This window comes from Anticarsia gemmatalis, chromosome 24 (assembly GCF_050436995.1).
Source record: "Anticarsia gemmatalis isolate Benzon Research Colony breed Stoneville strain chromosome 24, ilAntGemm2 primary, whole genome shotgun sequence".
NCBI classification, from domain to species: Eukaryota; Metazoa; Arthropoda; class Insecta; order Lepidoptera; family Erebidae; genus Anticarsia; species Anticarsia gemmatalis.
In genome coordinates, this window is record NC_134768.1 from 5,033,100 (window position 1) to 5,055,637 (window position 22,538).

Consider the following 22,538-nt stretch of genomic DNA (forward strand, 5'->3'; position numbering starts at 1 on the left):
ACCGTCAGTTATCGACAACCGGCTAGCTATCGATAAATGTTGTATGAAAATCTGATCAGCGCCTCTAGCGGGCATAGTAGAAACTATTTCTTTAGTAGAATTTAAATGTCAAACTCTCGATGCTCGACATTACCGACTGTAGAGAAGTAACTTTTGTATCCATAATTTATTTATTGTAATTATAATCTTAAATCATGTCGTGAGTGATGAATTTGTCATACTTACACATAGAAAAGTAAAATACAGAAACTTAATGTTTGTAATTTGTGATTTTTGAGTAAGTAAAGACAGATTTCGTAGACGTTGATTAGAGAACTAGAAAAAAAATCTCAATCGCAAAGCATGTTGTTTATCATATTTCAGAAAACCTATGAAAAACCTTAGATAACATATTCACTAAAACCTTAATTATGAATATAATAATGCTGTCTATTCCTGAAAACCACATGAAAACAATTTCAGTAGTTTAAAGTTTATCTCAAGCCGACAGACGCGGCGAGGTCTTTGTTTTCCAACATGTAATGATGTTGTTTAATTACAATCTAGCCTAATTACAATCTACAAAGCATTTAGTATCACATTACAACTAAAAGCTAAGTAACCTGAAAACGGGCAGCTGTAAATGAAACAGTAAACATTTGAAACCAAAGTAAATTATCTACGTAGTTTATGCTAACAATTATTTATAAGTATTTAGGTGAAATTTTGTTGTGAGGTTTAGTTTCGTGTTGATTCTGGATTTTTGATAAGTAGATATTGAAATGTTTTCGAAATGTTTTCAGCTAAGAAAGCGTTTTATTTATAGCTTCTGATAAAATTTAAATATATATAATCTTACTGTCTATAGAGTGGTTGCAGTTTTTCTTTATTATATTTTTTTTGGAAAAAAAGAAGATTAAGATTATGAATATAGAAGAATTGTACCATTTATTTTTCCAAATGCTCACTCGGTTGATTAAAACTGAAACCGACTTAGCGAAACCAAGATTATACTTTAAAAGTAAGCCAAAAGCAGGTATATTTTATTTACAAATTAGAACTCCTGATACCGCAAGATAAAATGTATTGATTCACAAAACTTTTACATTCTATCAATCACATTGAACGTACAAAATTGTAGAACATAGAATATCTAGAAAACGAAACATTTTCTTCGCAAAAATCAAGAATACTTTTTTTCTATACGTATTATGTTTTAACAAAGGCTCGTAGCAAGACGTATTGGTGGGCTCAAGTAATAGAAATCGCTCTCAGTTATCCGTTAGCTTTCCAAGTTATTTATGAGCGCTGGAATCTGAAATTAGATCCGAAAGATCAAGTACTAGTATTGTTTTGGTCGTTAATTTATCTGTCGTATAACTGTGTATGGGGTTAAGTTTTACGGCTTATGGATAAGCGTTGGATAACCTTTCCGATAGATAAAGTGACAGTAAATGTATGGAAAAAATGGACAAAATTCCCACCTGTAGCTCGATTCTCTACCGCTATCGATTATTGGCAACCGGCTAGTTATCGAGCAATTCTGTATGAAAACCTGAACAGCGCCTCTAACGAATTTTAAATATCAAATCAAACTCTCGATACTCGAAGGTACCGCCTGTGGAAAAGCGTGCGAATCAGTAATATGACGCCAACCTATACTTATGTCCTATAGTATTGAAAATTGGGCTAAAAATGTACGAGTAAAGAGTTGATTGAGTCCCTAACTCCTTACAAATTTCCACACAAATATTATTCCTTCGTGTGAAAGTTGTTATAGATGTTATTCAGTTTTTAATCATCATAATTTTTAGTCAAATTCGTAGGCAGGAGCAGTCAAATATTTATTTTACTTCCAAAAGATTCAATCGTGATTTATTCTTCATTTAATATTGAGAACCTGAATATCCCCTGATCAGTCACTGTAGAATCATTAATTTCTCTGTTGTGCAAATAAACTAAAAAATTGCTATGACGGCCGCAATGACGTAGAAAAACAATCACTTACTAAGTTCCTACGTCACATGCAAATTCCAAAAACCCATTAGCCCATATAAATTCAGTTTATTAAATAAATCTGTTCGATTTAAACCCTGATTTATAGCAAGAGAGTGCAATGTTAGGCGTCTGATTACGTTCTCGAACTCGTTACTGCATTTTATATTTCATCGAATGTGTTTTAGTCGTAAGTAATGGCTTCCCACGCTGTTTTCTAATAAAAATATGTTGTACACACAATGGGGAATATGTGGGCTTATGTGGGGTGTGTATTTTTATAAGAAAAAGCGTAGAATAGGGATGGTTGACTATGTCAAGTTGTCTTCATAATTTTGCTTTAATGAGTGTAAACAGGAAGCCGTTTCTAATTCTTTTCAAGTCGCTGTAGCTATGCATATTTAAGTCAATTGACCCTGATTTCATATGAAAAAATATTGCAGTATCCAGCTTTCATATCGCATTTCGGCTAAAGACAAAATTTACGATATAATAAGTAAGTTAAAACGGATTAAAGTACAATTTCCTTCAACCAGTTTAGTAACTACAAATTGTGGTTTTATTTATACCGGTGTATTTGAATAAGTGTATATAGCGTATACTATTCACCGTCTTACTTAAAGACATAGGTACATGTGGATCATAAAAGTACGTATTTAGTAGACAAGTATCAACTTCGAAGCATAGTTTTAAATACCTATTTAAATAAGAAAAACGGATTTTATAAACTGTTCTTTTACATGATACCAGTTCTCTACAAACTTTAGTAAAAACGTCTTAAAGCCAGCACACATTCCCGTGCATCCTTAACCACGTTATCATGACAGTGATCAATGCCAAGTCGCGCAAGTTCACGGGCATTCCTCGCTCATCAATCATAGCAGTATAAACACATTTGTGGCTCCTCCCTCATGATCGATATCTCGTGTCTCTGACGGGTTTACTGTCGCGTTAAACGATAGCTTCAGCCCTCGAGGATGAGGGAAACTTGGCAATGACCTTCGCTAGTGTTTTTCTATGTTTGCATGTATTCGTAATATGTTCTCTCTTGTGTAGTCTGAATTTTTAATCGGGACTTTTGAGGTATACCCGTCATTGTGATGGTCGCCGATCATGAGTATTTATTTCATTTTATACAAATTACTTGATCAGAGAACGCTATAGGTGCTGATCAAATTTCAAGAAAAAAAATCTAATGATATTACGATTGCTAGGTGCTGGCTAATGCTATACGCCGACAGCACCCGCGGTATGGCCAAGTCCTTTATTAATAGGATCTATGCAAGGGTAAGGGTAAGTTACAAGGATATTTACAAGATTACAAAAGAAATATAAGCTTTTTAGTTTGACCTAAGTTGTCCTGCAAACACGATTCTACGATTAAAACAGACATCTTGCAAATAAGTAGATCCTAAGTCATCAAACTAAAACTACCGAACAAAGATCACAAAAAATGTTTCACTATTATAAAAGTACGCAGTACTTTGTCAAATATTTACAAGTGGAACTCTTGGTAAAAGATAAGACTAGTTTTCAAAGTACATAAACTTTGAATGTTATTTCGGCACTAGGTTTCACGCTAGACTCAATATTGATGTTTCCTTCCATTACAAAATAGGTGAACGCATGGTAACAGATACAACCAAATAGTTTGTAGACAGTTTTATTGTGTTAAACTTATGTATGTATTTGCCAAATATTTACAGAAACTTAGTTTTATAAAATTTAAGGAATAGGTAGACATCATCTTTATTTTATTTTGCGACGGTATAAGTGCTTTCAAGCGGCATACTAAATACAAAACTTTCAATTATAAATAATACTAAATATCCATTTTCTGTTCATATTTCCATTGCTAACACACAGACGGACAATAAGCCTATCATTTCTCAAATAGATGTCAAATTGTTAACTATAGGTCCATGACTTTGCAACTATTGTGTGATAAAGACAGCTATAGTAATCTCCTAAGAACAGAAAAGGAAGCAGCATGATGTTTGAAAGAATATGTAACAGCAAGCAAGGAATACATACAATAATATCGGTATACAAGCGAGCGTTATGTAAACAATCCTCATGCAGCACATAAGCAGGCAGTCACAGAAAGAGAACGACTTCTTCGGGCCATGTTTCCTCGTGTACCACAAGCAATCTCTTATTTCATCTGTAAAAATTAAAAAATATATAATATGCATATCATGAATGTTATATCCACAGGTGTACGAAAGGTAGGTGAAAGGTAGGTGTATGAAATATAGGGCCATGTAATAGAGAGCGAGCACATTGCGATGTACCGGGCCCTTAGATAAAAAAATAACATTAAACATTAAAGCTATTGGTCTTTTAAAAATACCAATAGCACTTCACCGGACTCAGGTTTAAAACCCGTTTTCAGCAATCGTGTACTCACCGACCGTGCCACAGAATCAGTGATAATATAGTGAATCTAATAAGTATACGGTAACGGTCAGTTTTACTTAAACGGTCCGGGGACTTGTGGATTTCTGTCTGAGAAATGAATCATTAACTCTGGTTGCTGAGTCCATTTAGCGGTTGTTTATCTATTCAATAGCGTTTAGCGTTTATCTATTCACTAGTGAATAGATAAACTTCTGCTAAATGCTCAGAAACCCGGGGATAATGAGTCATTTTCTTGGCAAAAATCCACAGGACTTTTCGGGGTCAGTTGTGATTGAAAGCTAGAAATTCATACTTACTCTTATCCTCTCTTCCTTTGGCTCTTTGTTTATTGTATCTATTAATGGTCATCATCTTGATAGTTTGTGTAGACCCGAAAGAACAAAAACCGATTGAACAGTGATGGCGGGCAACCGAGACTTACAGTGGATTACCAATTTAGTATTATTATGTTAAATTGTAAGTTTTGTATTTTGTATGTTCTAGAGTTTGTTTTTTATTGGACTATTTCATGGTTTATTGCTTTGGTAGATGGAGATTGTTTTCTGAAGACAAGATGTCGTGTGAAAAATGTGATATGTGTCAAGATATTTCTTTTACTTTTTAGTCTGATTTATTATTTATGGCTGATTGTAAAAGTAGGTTTACTTTATTCTGTCCTATAGCTTAGATGAATTTTAGTTAAATAGTGTTCTTAGACGTAAGCATCAATTAAATAACATCAAAATTAAAATCACCCTATACGAAGACTTTTTCACACATCCCAATTTTATGAACCGACTTAATTAAAAGACACCAAAGCACTTTTAGCCCTTTTACTAAAACCTATATCAGCATTCGGATTATGTTAAGCTCAAGGTTTAAATTCATTTAATGAGCGAAAAAGTAACTCTCAACATTTTAGATTCTTTTAAAGGTCCTCCACCGATTTTTCATTTTTTTTTTTTCTGGCTATTGAACGAATTAAGTCTCTGATGGTAACGGATCTCTTCCCCTATTAACCAAGTAATTCTAAGGCTATATATTGTTTTTCCGTCTGTAAAGGTACTAATACAGGGAAACCTCCCTTTGTTTTTACACTTCTGAGCTAAGTTAGCTTCTCACCTACATATGTGAATCTAGTTCGTCTAGTAATTTTCTTCTTTGTGTGCCGCAACTTCGACCAGTATTTTGTGGGACCCATTAGCAGTGGTATTTTTTCACCACTCTCCAGACATACGTCAGACGTGACACACCCAATTTCAATCGACTCTCACAGTCCAACAAAACAGTAGTCGTATTATTTAACAATTAACCTCACTAAAGTTGCTTAACCTCATTTCTATCAGTAAAAGAACTCGGTTAATGTATTATTTTGGGCGTTAGTTTATCTATTGCAATCTTTCCGTCGATAAGTAATTTGACTACGTAACGCTTGCAACGCGCTATGATTCCTCGATCGATGGTATAATGCTGATTGATAGCCTCCCACGTACAACAGCACTTATTTACAAGTTTTTAACGCGTAAATAAAGTAGTATATTTTCGTCAATGCCAGCCTCTGTGAATAGTTCTTTAATAAGATGATATGCCTTGGATTTATGACTAGTGTTAGTGAATTTGATTAGGTTTATCTTTGACAGGTTGAGTGGTTTTTAAGAGTCGGGGTCGTGGGGTCAATGTTGATTGAATTATTAGTCATACTCATCTAAACACTGGTACACTATTACTGCAGTATGTATTACAGATTCATTTCATAGTCAATTAGATTTCTGTCAAGACTATGGCGAGCAGAAGAAGCAATATTCCGTCAGCGAGTAGCTTTTAAGTTGATACCTGTGCAAAATATTAGGTAGCAAATAAGACTGGCGGAACGATTTTGATAACCACGTTGGTTTCACTGGACCCAGAGGGAGATCCAAGACCACGTGGACAGATTTGTCGCGGCTAGACACGAAGGCATGTGAGGTTGAGGTAGATGACATCAAGGATAGGGCGAAGTGGAGGAAGAGTGTAAGGAAGGCTGACCCCACTACCATATGACGCGAATAGCCAGGAAGAGAGATAGGGAATGCAATCCCGACTCGAGATCGTCAACTCGAGATCCCTCGCGATCAGAAATATCAATCCCGCGGGATCCCGAGATTTTCGGTATCCCGTCTAGTTAGTAAAAATAATACAATTCAAACGGCTTGTTTAATGTAATATGTGTGTGATAGTGTGGTGAATGCAATAAATTATTATTTGAAAGAAAATAAAGCCTTTATTTTTCAATATTACTAACAACGTAACATAATTAACAGGTGTAATAACATGAACATAATCAAAAAAGTAGGTGTAGCTCCAGGAGATCAAAATAAAAAGTAATCACATGGCATTTTGAAAGTAGCCTCTTAAAATACAAAGTGTATCAATAGTACGAGCTTCTAATCGGCATCTTAAGTCTATTGCAATGTAGCCAACTGCTGAAAATGCCCTCTCCGACAATCCCGAACGGGATCTCGTCAAATTATGCTTCGGGATTGATCCCGAAAAAATACACGGGATCTCGCGAGATCGGGATCCCGCGAGATCGGGATTGCATTCACTAGAGAGAGAGTTGGTTTCACCTCATTGACTTTTCTTTAACGCTGTTAATGAAAATGTTATTCACTCACCGAAAGTAAAGGAAAGTAATATATAAATTTTCATAGAAAATGTACTAAAATAAACAAGTATAAGTAAGAACTAGGGAACCGATGATCGACTGGCGTCAACAGCCCATTTACGTGTTGTCGTTGTACCAAAATAAAATATGATTCCGGCGAGCCCTGAGAAAACATTCTAAATTAATATACTACCTATGACTCACGACTTTCTTAATTTATGTAATGTATATAAATATACATAGTAAACACCTCTGCCTAACAACACTGTAGAGATTTAGTATTTATAAAAATAGTTGGAGGAATGTTGGCTCCCTTTGCCCTTTAGAATAATACCCGATGTTAGGGTTCCATTCCCAAATGGTAAAACGGGACCCTATTACTGTCTGTCTGTCTCCAGGCTATATCTCACAAACTGTGATAGCTACAAAGCTGATTTTTTTACGAATATGTATTTCCGTTGCCGCTATAACACCAAGCGCGCTTCTTCGAAGCGGTCTCGTCTGGACGATACTCAGTCTCCCAGAGGGGAAGCCAAACGCGCGAAAACCGACGCGAAACCGAAGCGGGCGATGAGCTACGCGGATGCGAACAAATCGCATCTGCGAGTATCGATTATCACCGTCCCGCCTAGGGACCTCTCGCAAAGCCAGGCAGATCAGCTGAGGGAAGCTATCGATGATAGCATCCTGCAAGCTGTACTGGCTCCGCCATCTCCGAGTGTACATGCTCCATCTTTCCGCGGCCGCCCTTTCCTCCTGGACGGGGCTTTAGCGATGTGGTGTGAGGACACAAACGCTCTCGACTGGCTGAGCAAAGAAGTAGGGAACATTGCGTCGCCAGTCCCCGGAACCACTCTGACTGTAATTAAGCAGTCAGAAATGAAAAAGAAGCTGAAGGCTGGGCTTCTCATACACACCCGCATCACCGAAGCTGCTACACTGCAGAGAGTCCTTTGTGCCCAGAACCCCTGGTACAAAGTGGACTCTTGGCAGTGTTACGACATGACGGTGGACGACAAACCACAAGAGGTGAACTCCAAGGAGAAGATAGTGCATCTTATCCTTGGAATTCCTGAGGACCAGAAGCAAGCCATCCTGGACCGTGATCGCCGAGTAGCGCACATGTCTGGGAGTGGCTACATCAGGTTCTTCACCTCAGAGGAGCAAGCTACGAGCAGCAGCAGACCAACGGCGACGGAGGAGTCAACGGAGGGGGCCGCATCCGGTCCCGAGCCGTCCACCTCTGCTCCCCAACAGGGTTCGAGCGAGATGGAGACAGACCCGCCGCCGCAGAACAAGGGGACTACCAGTGACGAAGATGACGTCCTGCGTAGCCCGTAGTCCCCTTAACTTAAACATCATACAAACCAACCTCCAGCACAAACAAATAGCGGCGGCCACTCTACGCAGAGCACTGGAGGTTAACAACAAGACCGTCGCCCTGATCCAGGAGCCGTGGATCAGAAACAACAAAATCTGCGGTCTAAGCAATACCTGCGGTAAGTTACTGGTAAAACCCTCAGTCGACAAACCGAGAACCTGCATTTTCATGCCCAACAACATAACAACCACGCTACTAAACCAATTCTGTTCTAGAGACCTCACTGCAGTGACAATCCACACAGAAAATAACACAACCCTAGTCTTAGCCTCAGTGTACATGCCGAGCGACGGCGAAACTCCAACAAGAGAACTGGCCGAACTTGTACAACACTGCGAAACACAAGACTGGGAGCTGATCATCGCTGCAGACTGTAATGCACACCATCCTCTGTGGGGAAGTAAGGATACCAACAAAAGAGGTGAGTCACTAGCCGAATACCTATTTCAAACAAACCTAAACATTATAAATAGGGGTACTGAACCCACTTTTGTAAGCTCAAGGTATCAAACCATTATAGACATCACATTGGCAACACACGCGGCTGCAAATCTGATTGCGGGCTGGCACGTATCAAACGAGCCATCACTGGCAGACCACCGCCGCGTGTGCTTTCAAATTCAACACAAGCAAAAAGACCCTGACCTATATCGCAACCCCCGAAAAACAGATATATCAAGGTACACAAACTTACTTACTAAAGCACTAAGTGACGGACCAGTAACTGACGTCACTCTCAGTACTAATAATATAGATTTAAACGTAGCACTTTTAACCAAAAGCATGCTGAATAGCTATCATTCAGCATGCCCCACTTCAATATCCAAAGACCCCGGGAAAAGTTCGTGGTGGGGGCCGGAACTTGAACGCCTACGAAAGGGTCTCAGGACACTTTTTAACCATGCAAAAAACACCAGAACCACTGAGGCCTGGGACAAATATAAAAATGCACAAAAACACTATAAGAAGCGCATCAGATTTCGAAGAACGGAATCTTGGCACAACTTCTGTAGCAACATAGACTCGACAAACCAAGCCGCAAGAATAAAGAAAATACTTTCCAAAGGGAACCCGAATCTTCTGGGCACTCTTAAGAAAGCAGACGGCACCTACACAAATAACGACAAAGAAACGTGTGAAATATTGCTGGAAACACATTTTCCAGGCTGTCTGATGACATCAGGCCTTGATTGGTCAGACGAGCACCACAACACACCAACAACCCAAGACTGGGAAATCGCCAACAAAATAGTAACCGCGGATAGGATGGCATGGGCCATAAAAAGCTTCTAGCCATTCAAATCAGCAGGGCTAGACATGATTTTCCCGGCGCTACTACAATGGCAAAAAGACGAGACGATAAAACACCTATTACCAATCTACAGAGCCTGTATAGCTTTCAAATACATACCCAAATTGTGGAGAGAAGCAAAGGTAGTTTTCCTCCCCAAACCGGGTAAGGAGGACTACACTCATGCCAAAGCTTTCAGGCCAATTAGTCTTACATCATTCCTTTTAAAAACACTGGAAAGACTTGTAGACATATACCTAAGGGATGGAGTACTAAAGAAAAACCCACTACATCCCCAACAACATGCGTATAGAAAAGGCAAATCAACAGAGTCGGCACTGCACAAGGTTGTGCACAAAATAGAATCGGCCTTCACAAACAAAGCCTCAACACTAGCCTCCTTCATAGATATAGAAGGAGCTTTTGACAAAACCATGCACAACAGCATTAAACATGCCCTACAAAGACTTAAAGTAGAACCAGTCCTAACTGGATGGATTACTGAACTAGTCAGCAAAAGGGCGGTACAAATAGTGGCAAACACCACAATGAGAGCAAAAGTGGTCAGAGGATGCCCCCAGGGAGGCGTCCTTTCACCGCTTCTATGGAACATAGTAGTTGATAGCCTCCTAACTAGTTTAAACAAAAAAGGGTACACTACTATTGGATATGCAGATGACCTAGCAATACTGATAAATGGGACAGCTGAAAACGTACTATGCAAAATAATGCGCTCAGCTTTTCAGATTATAGAAAACTGGTGTGAGGAACACCAACTATCAGTAAACCCCAAAAAAACAGAACTAATCCTTTTCACCAACAAAAGGAAGTTACCGGACCTCGAACTACCAAAACTATTTAACACCAAACTCACCCTGTCAACTCAAGTGAAATATCTGGGCATGGTTCTTGACAACAAGTTGAATTGGGCGAGTCATATTGAAGCAAAAACTAGGAAGGCCTGCATAGCGTTCGGCCAGTGTAGAAGAATGGTTGGTAACAAATGGGGTCTCAACCCGAACATAACACTCTGGCTATACACATCAGTTATCAGACCTTCTATCACGTACGGATCAGTTGTATGGTGGCCCAGAACACAACTGACAACGGTAAAAACAAAACTCCAGAGCACACAACGCCTAGCATGTGTAGCCACCACTAGATGCATGAAAACCACTCCATCAAATGCACTTGAGTACCTCCTAAACCTTAGGCCCTTAGATTTGGTTATACAGGAGGAGGCACAAGCGGCTGCCTTAAGACTAAAAGCAAACGGGCTATGGCAGCAGAACCCAGAAACAACACACACCAAAATTCTGCAAGGTATCCTGAAGGAAATACCACTTCTCGATGCACCTACAGATAAAACGCCGTGTCACCACGTTTTTGACAGAAGATACAATATCCAACTCAAAGAGGAATCTAAAGATGACTCTGGCATCAACGAAGTTAGGATATACACTGACGGATCCAAAACCGCACTTGGTACAGGAGCCGGCGTCTTCTCGAACGATCTAAATATCAAAATATCAGCCACCCTAGATAAACTAAATACAATCTTCCAAGCAGAATGTATAGGAATCACTAAGGCAGCACAAGCAGTCGCAGCCAGAGATGTCAGAGACTTTAAAATAAAAATTGTCTCGGACAGTGCATCCATGCTACAAACCTTACAAAATAACGTTATAACATCTGCCCTTGTTCTGGAATGCCATAATGCGCTCCAGGCTATTGCACGCACGAACACGGTTACCCTGCAATGGATCAAAGGGCACAGCAACTCAATGGGAAACGATGCAGCTGATGAACTAGCTAAAAGGGGATCAAATGGAACAGTACTTGGACCGGAACCACTACTGCCTATCCCCCAAGCACAAATTAAATCTTGGCTGAACAGAAACACCGAAGCGAAACACCTAAAAGAATGGAACAACAGCAAAGGTTGCAGGCAAACTAAGGCTGCAGTTCCGGTGGCACCTAAGAATCTTGCCCGCAACCTTATCAGTCTAAAAAGGGACAAAATACGCAAGGTAATAGGAATCCTAACCGGCCATTGTCCCCTAAACAAACATCTATGTACAATAGGTGTGACGGACAGCCCTCTGTGCAGAGGATGCATGGAGGCAGAGGAAACACCACAACATGTACTTGTGGAATGCAACAGCGTGGCGGACCAACGAGCGCGAACAAAAATATTGACAACAACACTCCAGGAAGCCTGCAGCAACTTGAAAAAGCTACTGAAGTTCTGGGAGGAACTAGGATGGCTGGAGTGAGGGTGAATCAACGCAACAATGTGAGAGGGTAGATACACGCACAAAGGCCCATTTGAGAGGCTAAGTGCGGAAAAAGCCCAGGAAACCTAACCTAACCTAACCTAACACCAAATACAAAAAAAAAACAAATAATTAAGGAGGTATCCATACAATAAACGTTATGGTAGTATTTTTTTCATATTTGTACTGGTGTAGTACGATTACCAAGTTTCGATACTGTCGTGTCTAAAGTTTAATATTTATTCAGGACCGACTTGAAATATTACTTTTGATAGTTTTACACACGTTAGAGAAACTGTAGCACCTTAATAATATATGATCAATATTATAATATCTACTTATTTCAACACGGTTACTTAAAAACATATACGTTATACCGATCAGTTTAGTTTAGTAGTGAATCCCCCGTTACTATTTATCTACCAAAGATTCTGTAATTTGGCCAAAACGTAGAAATCAAAAAGGTGGTAATTAATTGTAGAGTCACAAATGCAAGATTCGTTCTTTACTGCTCACGTCAAATATTTAACACACGACTTGTACCAACACGTAGGACGCATAAATCACAATATGTACTGACTTTAACTAGTGAAAAACTAACTCAAATCGTCTGCTTGTTTTTATAGGTCGGCCATCAAATGTTCTGAAGTTTGTAAAATATTTCATGAACTAGTTAGCTTAGGAACTGTTAGCATTTAATAGACTCAAAAAATCATAGGAGTATTTTTTATTAGCTTAGGTTCGAAACCAAATTTAGGAATCGTATATCCTTTGGCATCAGCATTTACCATATAACCTACGAAATGTAAACGAAAGTCATTAAATGAAGAAATGGTTTACACAAAACAACTTAATATTAAAATCATGAAATCATAAATAACCATTCTTTTACCGTAAATGTAATAATATCTTTAAACATGATTTCCATAATTTCCAAGTAACTCGAGCTTCTCTTACAAAACTTTTCTAGTTTTCTCGCAAACAATCATGGGTTTAGTCATTAAAACTTTGCAATGGGGACACATAAAAACAAGCCAAGCCTGTAAACGAATATCAAACTGTATAATAAAAAATGATTTATTACAGCCAGTGGTAGTCACTGGTAGTACGAGTGGTATATTTTATGTTAGTTTCCGATGGTGAGGTCATTGACGTTAGTCACTACTCTGTTCTGAATGCTGACTGTGATGCTTAGACTTTCGTGAGTATGATCAACTAGTAGACATTGAATTAGTTATACATTCCTCGTTAGTCACACATGCCGTTACTACACACATAAGATTCATATTATTAATGAAAAATCTAAAGGAGATCAGTGGGTCAATTTTCTACACTCGGAACTATCGATAGTTTTTATATGTAAGTAGTTAAGTAATGCAAAAAATAGCCACCCTATCGCCCGTTAGAGCCGCTGATCAGATTTTCATATTAAATTTCTCAATACTAGCTGGTTAGTCGATAGTGGAAAAGAATCGCGCTACATTATAGAACACACAAACGTAATTCCTAAATACGAGTATCTACTGGCCAAAACAACACAATTCATAAATACTTGAGGTTCAAAAGTTTGACATTTCTCGAAAGTTTTTCAACAGTTTAGAGAACAAAAAAGTAATCATAATTACAAAAAAAACCTATAGAAAACAGAAACCTACAAATTATAATGAAAAAAACTAAGCTTGAAAAATTGGCCTCAGATCAAATTAAGTCAAAAATTACGTAATTAAGCTGTCTACCTTCAAATTCCAAGCAAATTTCAGAAAATAGTTTCTAATACAAAGTACAGTCTTCAGAATATTGAGTGAGTCGTTATAAATTGACAAAGGTGCCGCCGAGGCAGCTGCGACGTTCAGATAATAATTACTTTGTGCAAATTAATACCTCAAAGGATGAATTAGATCGGTTTTCTAAGCATACTGCTACGTAACATTACCACCGTGCTCGGTAAAAGCCTTAAATTATGTGTTGACGTGAAATTTCATGCATGTATGATGCAGTCTACGGTTTTAAGATTCGAGCTTAGTTGAGTAACGAGTTACCGAGAGAGATATTATGTTCAATTTAAAATTGAGTATCTATAAAAATCTGGCTTTAAAATAACATTCAAATAACAAATCAACCGAAGAGCTGTGCTTGCAAGCACAAGACATTAGACGAGAATGAATTCATAGTTAGCTACACTTTTGCGTATACGCGCAAAGGGCAAAAATCCTTTAAAATCTTGAAAAAAATCAGGATCTTTAAAGAAGACAAAGTTACGGACGGAACAATCAATAATAAAATGCATTTTATTTTTTAAAGCGTCATTTCATATCATTAAAATGTACCTTTTATAATTTTTTTAGCTTTACCAGACATTGTAAACGTAGCCGCTAGGGTGACATTGAATAAACCACAAACATGGACATAAAAGAAATAACGACGTTGTTAATGGTTTATTTTATTTGATAATACATCAAAAAGGCTTCAATCCAAAGAAAATAGATATAATGTTTTTATTATTGTTACAAAAGGAACTGAGTAAACACGTGCAAGCGATTTTGAACCTTATTTTGTTACAACATGAGTTCTAAAAGTAATATAGCGATTGATGTTTACGAAAGAGGTAACCATATAATTAAAGAAAAGTGAATATTCCTTGATACTTTTGTAAATATGACTTGAATACTTCTCACGATGAGTATCATTATGACTTCTTCAGCTTACCTATAAGTAGTTTGTTCAAAAAGTGGGTTCTTTCTTTGGCAACAGGCTAATGAGTGGCTTAATATTTATAACAAGAAATGTTTCATTTACATAAATCATCCTATTACTATCATTTTTTCACATTGTTAACACATAAACTTACGTACAAACGAAGAGATTACCTAATTAGAATATTAGTGTAAATAGAACAAGTCAGTATATATTACTAAATCCTTCATTCCAAAATATATTCTACTTCAAAAATATAAACATTAAACTAACTCCTCTCAAAAACTTACAAGCAACGCTACTCCAATTAAAGTGATATTACGACTAAACTTGCTAACTTATGGTTTCCGTAACTACCTAAGTTATTCAAGGGACTAACTAAATGATGATCTTGAGTTGATAGTCTGAGACATAAAGTAGTTTAGTCTGTACAGTTTTAATAGCTTAGGTTTACTAACAAGGGCGCGGATTCACATATGATAAAGTGGTCTAAGTTCTCGATCGTGGGAAAGAGATGGCGCTACACTTGTATTTCTTAACCTGTGGTGGTTCCCTAGAGTTCGCGACCAGTAGCAGTATGAATGGTATTTCGTGGTCTTCCTCATTGGAAAAGACTTTTAATTAGCGTTTTGTTAGCATTTATTCTTAGTTATTCTAAGAATAAATGCCATAAAAACGCTGATTTTCCCAATAGCAACGATGTATTTTCAAAGATTTTGAGTATCCTGGCAATGGTGTTTTTTCTTAGGTATTAGAGGAGAGGAAAAGGGTAAGAAACGCTGCTCTATACTGTATAGCGTTATCTCTTTCTTACGGTGGGATTTGTGTGGTTCTTGTGTGTTAAAGTACGGCCCGTGGAATATCTCTACGAATAACTGAATTATGGAGAGCGTATAACCTCACTATAAAACATTTTGATGACTGCAGGGTTTAGGAAATGTAAATAAATGGGAACTTATATAGTTTATATGGTCTGTGTGGTCTTTTAGTTTTCATTTGCGTGGTGAGTTCTAATTTGTAGCTATCGAAGGAATTTTATTTAAAAGTCAGGTTCATGTCCACTTATTAACCCAAAACTTTCTAAACGCATAGTTTTTTTGACCGTAGGATCTGGTCAGGAAATTACTTTACTTGATGATTATCAATAAACTTCCCAGTCAACTGACCTATCTCGAAAGTTGGTCTCAGCCTTTAAAAAGAATAATGAATTACCATAATATACTGTATGTACTATTTAATACTGCAAAGTATAAATAATAAATACTACAGCTGCTAGAAAACGGACGACAGTTTACGAGTCATAATCTGTTGTCATTTAAAAAAAACTTGACTTCATTACAACATTTAATGAAAGAAGATGATTATTAACAGTTTAATATTATTAATTTTAAAAGACTTGACTCACGAAATCTCGGAAAAATGAATCGCTTAATATTATAAATGAGAGAATATTATTAGTGAGTACAGTAGCACTAGACGCTTCTTAGAAAAAATGTCTTTGACCGTGATACACCCACGGAGCAATAAAAACGTTTGTATCACAAGTTTATAGATAGTGTCGTGTGTTTATTTTTAAACTATTTCATAATAAATTTGTATGAATATCCTATGTATATTAGTCATCTTTGTGAGTAGTCTTTAAGAAATACTGAGCGGTTTAACTGCCGCCAGGTTTTTCGCGATAAGTTTTTTAGTTTTTTGTTTTTGTTAATAATTTGCTGTCTCTCTTTCTGTCAGTTAATCTATCAGGAGATGATGAAGTCTCGGTTTTGTTTATGATTATTTTTTGTAAATCATTACTGTCGTACTGTTGGGCAAGGGTGTCGTCCCAAACGCGGGAGGGGTTTGGCTTTCCACCACCACTTTGTCAAAAGTACCATACACCAGATGAGGTAGTAAAAATCTATACTAATATTATAAAGCTGAAGAGTTTGTTTGTTTGATTGTTTGTTTGTTTGTTTGAACGCGCTAATCTCGGGAACTACTGGTCCGATTTGAAAAATTCTTTCAGTGTTAGATAGCCCATTTATCGAGGAAGGCTATAGGCTATATATCATCACGCTACAACCAAAAGGAGCAGAGTAACAGTGAAAAATGTTACAAAAACGGGGAAAATTATGATTATCTTAAGTGACGCAAGCGAAGTTGCGCGGGTCAGCTAGTATATGATAGGTTTCGCACAGAAGAACCGCTTTATTTCAAACTATAACTAAATCATATTAGTACCGCAAAATACTAGATCAAAATTAGTAAGAGTTTAATTAAATTGTACAATATTCACACCTGCATATAACATTTACTGAAAACCGAGTTTCAAAGGAAAATAACGGTCATTTCATTACATACAATTTCACGTATCACTTGTCATTGTCACTATATTTAAATACGCTTTTATTGCAGATAATTCCGTAATAACAATCACATTTATCGCGGCTTATATCTAAGCTTTTTAGATACGCCATACCATTGATATATTAATACACGTATATTATCAAGTTCAGATTGCGTATAAAATATGTTCTCTTAATCAAATTGCCGGTACGTTATCAAGCCATCGCTGTTTTCATGTTTATAGTACCCATTTCCCTAAATTCTGCACGTGATTTTGTCAGCATTTACCTACATCACGCGCCACTTTCATTTATGTGTCTGAACTTAGCAGCAAAACCCTGTAATGAGGAATAAACAAGTGTGTAATACACTGTTGCCAAATGGTTGTTCTAAGCCGATATAATTCTGTGTATTTAACAACAAATTTAGAAAGAAAATAAGAACTGAGGAAATTACATATTCAATTCAGCTATGCTAGTAATGAAGGCATCGCTGGGCGCGGTTTTTACATGTCACATGCCAACTAACTTCATTCTCAAAAATATTTGTAGACAAAAATATTTTTAAAGTACAAGGTAATATGGTCTAACACAGTTTGAAACTAGTACTGCGATGTACAAAAAAAAATTAACAAACCCGCCATAGTTTACATATTATTTTTAACCGCAGTATTAAAAGAATGTAGAGTTTCTAAAAATACTGCGACACAGAATGCAGGTACGAGAAAAAAACTTTGTTTATTTATGAATTATTTAACTAGAAGCTTTTACGAAACGTAGAGAGTGAGGAAACTCTACGGAATTGCAATCCTAGAAGTTGAATTCTTAATTTCGTTACTTCGCTTTTTTTCAGACACGCTCTAATTTAACTGTAACCTAAATTAAAACAGGTAAGTATTTTGTTTAAAACACTTCAGTATTTAAATAAATACTCTCTGGCAGCAATGAGGCGTTTCCGAACGAAACGTCGACAGTGACATAAGTTTTAGTGCGAAAATATGTAGAATAATTATGACATTTCGTCTTCCCGCGCAAATTGCAGGATGACATTTAGCGAAATTAGTCATTCTCCATGGTATTAAGTCTGAATAAGCAGTTTTGACGGATGATCTTATGTCCCAGAAAGTTAAATGGAGTTGTGGAACTTGAGCGTTGAAAATTCGAGCAATAAATCGAGGATTCTATTAACTGAACCAACGTGAAGTTGGAAGCATAGAAAGAACAATCTATAATATTAATAATATGCTTGTGAAGTTCGCTGTTAGCACATCGAATCGACGTTTTGTAAGAGGCTTACAATATTAAAAGTTTATTACATTAACACCAAATGGCGTGAAGGAATTAAACTTTGGACATAAGTTTAACATGTTCGTGTTTCAAGATCTTTCTTGTTATAAAGTTGTGCGACTACTGGCAATGTGTAGCGCTGGGTGAACGAGAACTTTGAACGATAAAGTACAGTTCTACGAATATGTGGCAAATGTAGAAAACGTTGCTTTTGTACTTGGTCGAACAATTCCGAATGAACACTGTTTACTGTGACTACAGAAAATATATTACGTTATTGAAAATAATGAAAGTCAGACTCTTTTATGACATTTTCATGCGCAATTGGGTTTTCCAGCATGACTTTTTATTCCACGAATTATTATAATAAACAAAAATATGATTAAGAGACAAACAACTACATGTTCATAAGTATTTAAAAATACATTAAAGCGAATTTCATAGATATTTCGAATACAATTTCACTGCGCTTAAAACGCGTCTTCGTAACTGTCCTAAGGGAGTTTTTATAATAGAAAGAAACTGTTAAACAACGAACGAACGGACAAGAATAGATTGTTTAGTAATGTGCTAGTTTGTGACATTTTATTTTTAACGACTGAACCATCTCCCTTCAGTTTAAATCCGTGAATATGATACCGTAGGACACTCGCGAAGGTTGCGCGTGAGTCACTATTCACGAAAATGTTTTAATAAATCAATGCTTGTAATAAAAATTGCGAAATGTGTTTATTTTGTGTTAACGAATGACGGTTTCAGATGGCATAAATAATATAATTATTTAAATAAAAAAATATTATCTTGGTCTGATTATGTAGTATGTTATTTTGTTCATGATTTTTTTAGTACGGCCTTGAGAAAACAGATAAAAATATTTCTGTTTTACGACTAGTTTGTAAAAATGTACCGCTTAAACCTTTTTATTTAAAATATCTTGTTAAATTCACACAAATTAACTAGACGGGACTCTTAAAATTTTGGTATACTTTATCGTTATCGCAATGCATCGAGCAAGCCGTTTCAGAGAATACAACAGACATAATGACAGTCTCGATTTCACTAGAGTACACCTTCTTTTAAGTACTATCTACGCGTGTTTAAACCAAAATACAGTCTTTCATTAAAAAATAAATGTATAATAAACCAGTATACATGTTTCCCATGTCATTTTAATTAATTAAATAGTTTTTCACGATCATGAGCGCGTGTAGGTTTACGCGTAACCACAACGTCGGCCTCATCAAAGGCTGTGGTTTCCGCATAATGCCACATGGCTTTACATTATTTTCACATTGAATATTCACTGTTCATTTTCACGGTATTAATAGCTGGGATTTAGGATTTTTGTAAGAATCAAATAATAATATCTTAGGATTGGTTCAGTAAGGGTTTTTTTATCAGTAAGTAGATGTAAATAGATAATAGTGTAGTGAGGTTTTTGTTTTACTTTATATTTACAATTTAAAATCAAACTGAATATTGCACCCGGGGCTCTATAAAAAACCACTAAATGATAAACGAAAAGTTTGTTTTGCAATTGACGAATGTTCGTTGCGTTTAGTAAACAACAAATATTATCTACCACAGCACCTTACGTCAAATATATGTTTTCAAATTTATATTTACAAGACTATGTTATTAGGAAATCTTTAAAAGACAACTCTTTAATAACGTAGGTATAGCTAAAGCTCATAAGAAATTTCTACATCGAGCATTATTTCTCTTTAAAATTACCTGCAACGTAACTTTAATAGTGTGTGACATATTTCTAGAAAATTCTTTTAAACTAAAGTAATATGGCGTAATATCTGGAATGTCTATACGGTTGGGTAAACTCTTATCCTCTTTAGTAAGTGGCTCTAAGCTTCAAGTTGGAGAGACTTTCCAAGCGTTTTACTTGAAAGCACTCAATGTTTTGTTTAGCGGAAAAATTGATCCTTAAAGAATGTATTTTAAAATTGTATATATAGACTTTAAGAGAACAATAATCGACATATTTATTAGATAGTGTAGATTTAAAGAAAAAATATTGAATTTAATAATTTTAACTCATAAGAAATAACAATTCTGTAGCTTTAGTAGCTTATTATCTTATCACAATAACAGTTTAAAATTAAAGTCCTAGTAATTGAGCCAATTTTGTAAAAGTATAACATAAAATCAATAAACAATTAAAAATATTAAACTTTACATACACTAACATAATCTTTAAATTAATAATTGATCCTTCCATTCAAACAATTTTCCTTAAAAATCCTAATAGATTCTACTGCGTACCGTTAAGAGATATTCCGAGGTTACAAGAGAAAGCATTTGCAGATATCGCCACGTCAATCGCAACGAAGATTGGCGTTCCCACTTGACCTTTATTAGCGTTCAAACAATGAGTGAAAGAGGAAAGCCAGGGAATTAACAATAGTGTCCTTGGACCGTATTCAAGATCAGATACTTTCAGTAGCTATCTAAGACTTGATAGGAAGATTAAATTAGTTTGCGTTGCCGTTCTCTCGAAGAAGCTGTGCTAATTTACCCATTTATAGACTAGTAGTAAATGGCTTAGAAAATTACAGAAACTTCATATTTTACTGGTTACTTAATATGTATTTAGAAGTAAATAAGTATGTTCTTCAGTTATTTGGTTAGTTTAGAGTCAAATGACCGTGTGTGAGTTATCCAATTAGGTATGTTGATTTATTGTTGATATTAACTTTATTTTAGTTTAGTTCGTTCTATTGTTTACAAGTAGGATCGTGACAGATATAGGTAAAGCAGGCAGATTCATCATGGCTAAAGAGTTTCTTACTTTACTTCTTAAATAAATATTAGTTTATCTAAGTTCATTACTACAAGAATATATAAAAAAAAAACAATTACTTGGGTATAATATGCTTCACGAAAAGTCCTGATTTATCTTTTTGTGGTTTTGGTATTAAAAATGTAAAAATCTTTCTGTAGTTCGTGAATAAATAATGGCTTGGAGCATATACGATTCATTTGTGTTCAACGTAGCGCGGCGCTACACTGATGAGATCAATATTTCAAGATTAAAAGACCGATTCAATTAATAAATTTATCATCTCATTCAATCTATAGTATAATTTTTAATTCGTCTATTCGTCTGTTTATTATTTTGTATTATTTCTCTCTTATTTACTTTCAATCATATTTTGAAACTGTGACAAAACACTCTAAGTATAGGTAACTCATTAGAGATTACACGACATTCATTTCTTAGACAATTGTAATATATTTACCTACTATTAAAATAGATATACCACAGAAAAAGAAACGAAGCTTAAAGAAATTATGTATGTGTAGATTTGTTTTTCTGAAAGGTATGTGAAAATATTATATGCCTATAATATCTACACGCCTTAGCAGATACTAAATGTTGAGTCTACATACAAAATCGACCTCGCAAGGACCTCTCAAACCATAAAATACGTTCGTAAACTAATTTACAATCCGTATTGACAGGTCCCAAGCTGTTTGACTTACTAAGTTCCCGTATCTATTAGTGCTCAACTAAGCCTTGAGCTTTTCAAGTGTCATCGTATTACGATACCCTCTTAAATATTGAGTATTGAAATTTGACCCTTAAAGGCAGTTTCTGTAGAAAATTGTGGCAATTTTAGCTGTGATTCTTTACATGAATAGATAAACTTAAGTGGCATTTTTAAATTGTTAGGAAGGTGATGCCAACCCGAAATAGGCCAGCGTAGTGGGCTCAAGGTCCAAGTCCTCCCTCATTAAGAGGGAAAAGGCTTTTGCCCAGCACTGGGACATTAATGGGATACATTTATTTTTTTTTATTTAGGTAGGTAATAATATATGTATGTTTAATATGACTTATTTATATTATGATGATTAATTTATTATTAGCCCAAATTAAATTTCTAGAGTTTCTCTTATTAACGCTTAAATTTGGTGCTAATGCAAATATTTAACATTTTCATATGTTTTCTACGAACCTATAAGCGAGGTATTAATTTATCAGTAAGCTGAATAACATCGTATAATGTAAAGTGAAGTATGGATTACAGATATTTATTTGAGATTACAATTTATTGCGTAATCTGACCGTGATATATTTTATCCATAAAGGCTTGAAGCATCGGTGCTTTTAGTACATACATTAGATTTGATAATCACCTCTTTTATTAAAGTTAGTTATAAATAGTGTTCCTTTTTTTTAAGTTGAGAGCGTAACAGTTTCCTCTTAGGTGTAAGCGTACTTGTCATGGCAGATAAGTAACGCGAC

The 22,538-nt window shown here is 36.0% G+C and overlaps 1 protein-coding gene across 1 annotated transcript; it reads left to right on the top strand.

Moving 5' to 3' along the window:
* Window positions 1–8,585: 8,585 nt before the first annotated feature.
* On the top strand, window positions 8,586–21,795 carry LOC142983393 (uncharacterized). Its single transcript, XM_076130230.1, has 3 exons — window positions 8,586–8,820; window positions 8,920–9,240; window positions 21,755–21,795. The coding sequence occupies exons 1-3, from the start codon at window positions 8,679–8,681 to the stop codon at window positions 21,793–21,795; spliced, it is 504 nt and encodes a 167-aa protein (XP_075986345.1). The 5' UTR covers window positions 8,586–8,678.
* Window positions 21,796–22,538: the final 743 nt, after the last annotated feature.

Bases quoted from the DNA above. Each gene is read 5' to 3' on its own strand.
- LOC142983393 (XM_076130230.1), top strand. From the start codon at position 8,679: ATGCCGAGCGACGGCGAAACTCCAACAAGAGAACTGGCCGAACTTGTA. The intron at 8,821-8,919 runs GTGAGTCACTAG...AAACCATTATAG, and splicing joins TAAGGATACCAACAAAAGAG to ACATCACATTGGCAACACAC. The intron at 9,241-21,754 runs GTTCGTGGTGGG...CCGTATTGACAG, and splicing joins ATCCAAAGACCCCGGGAAAA to GTCCCAAGCTGTTTGACTTA.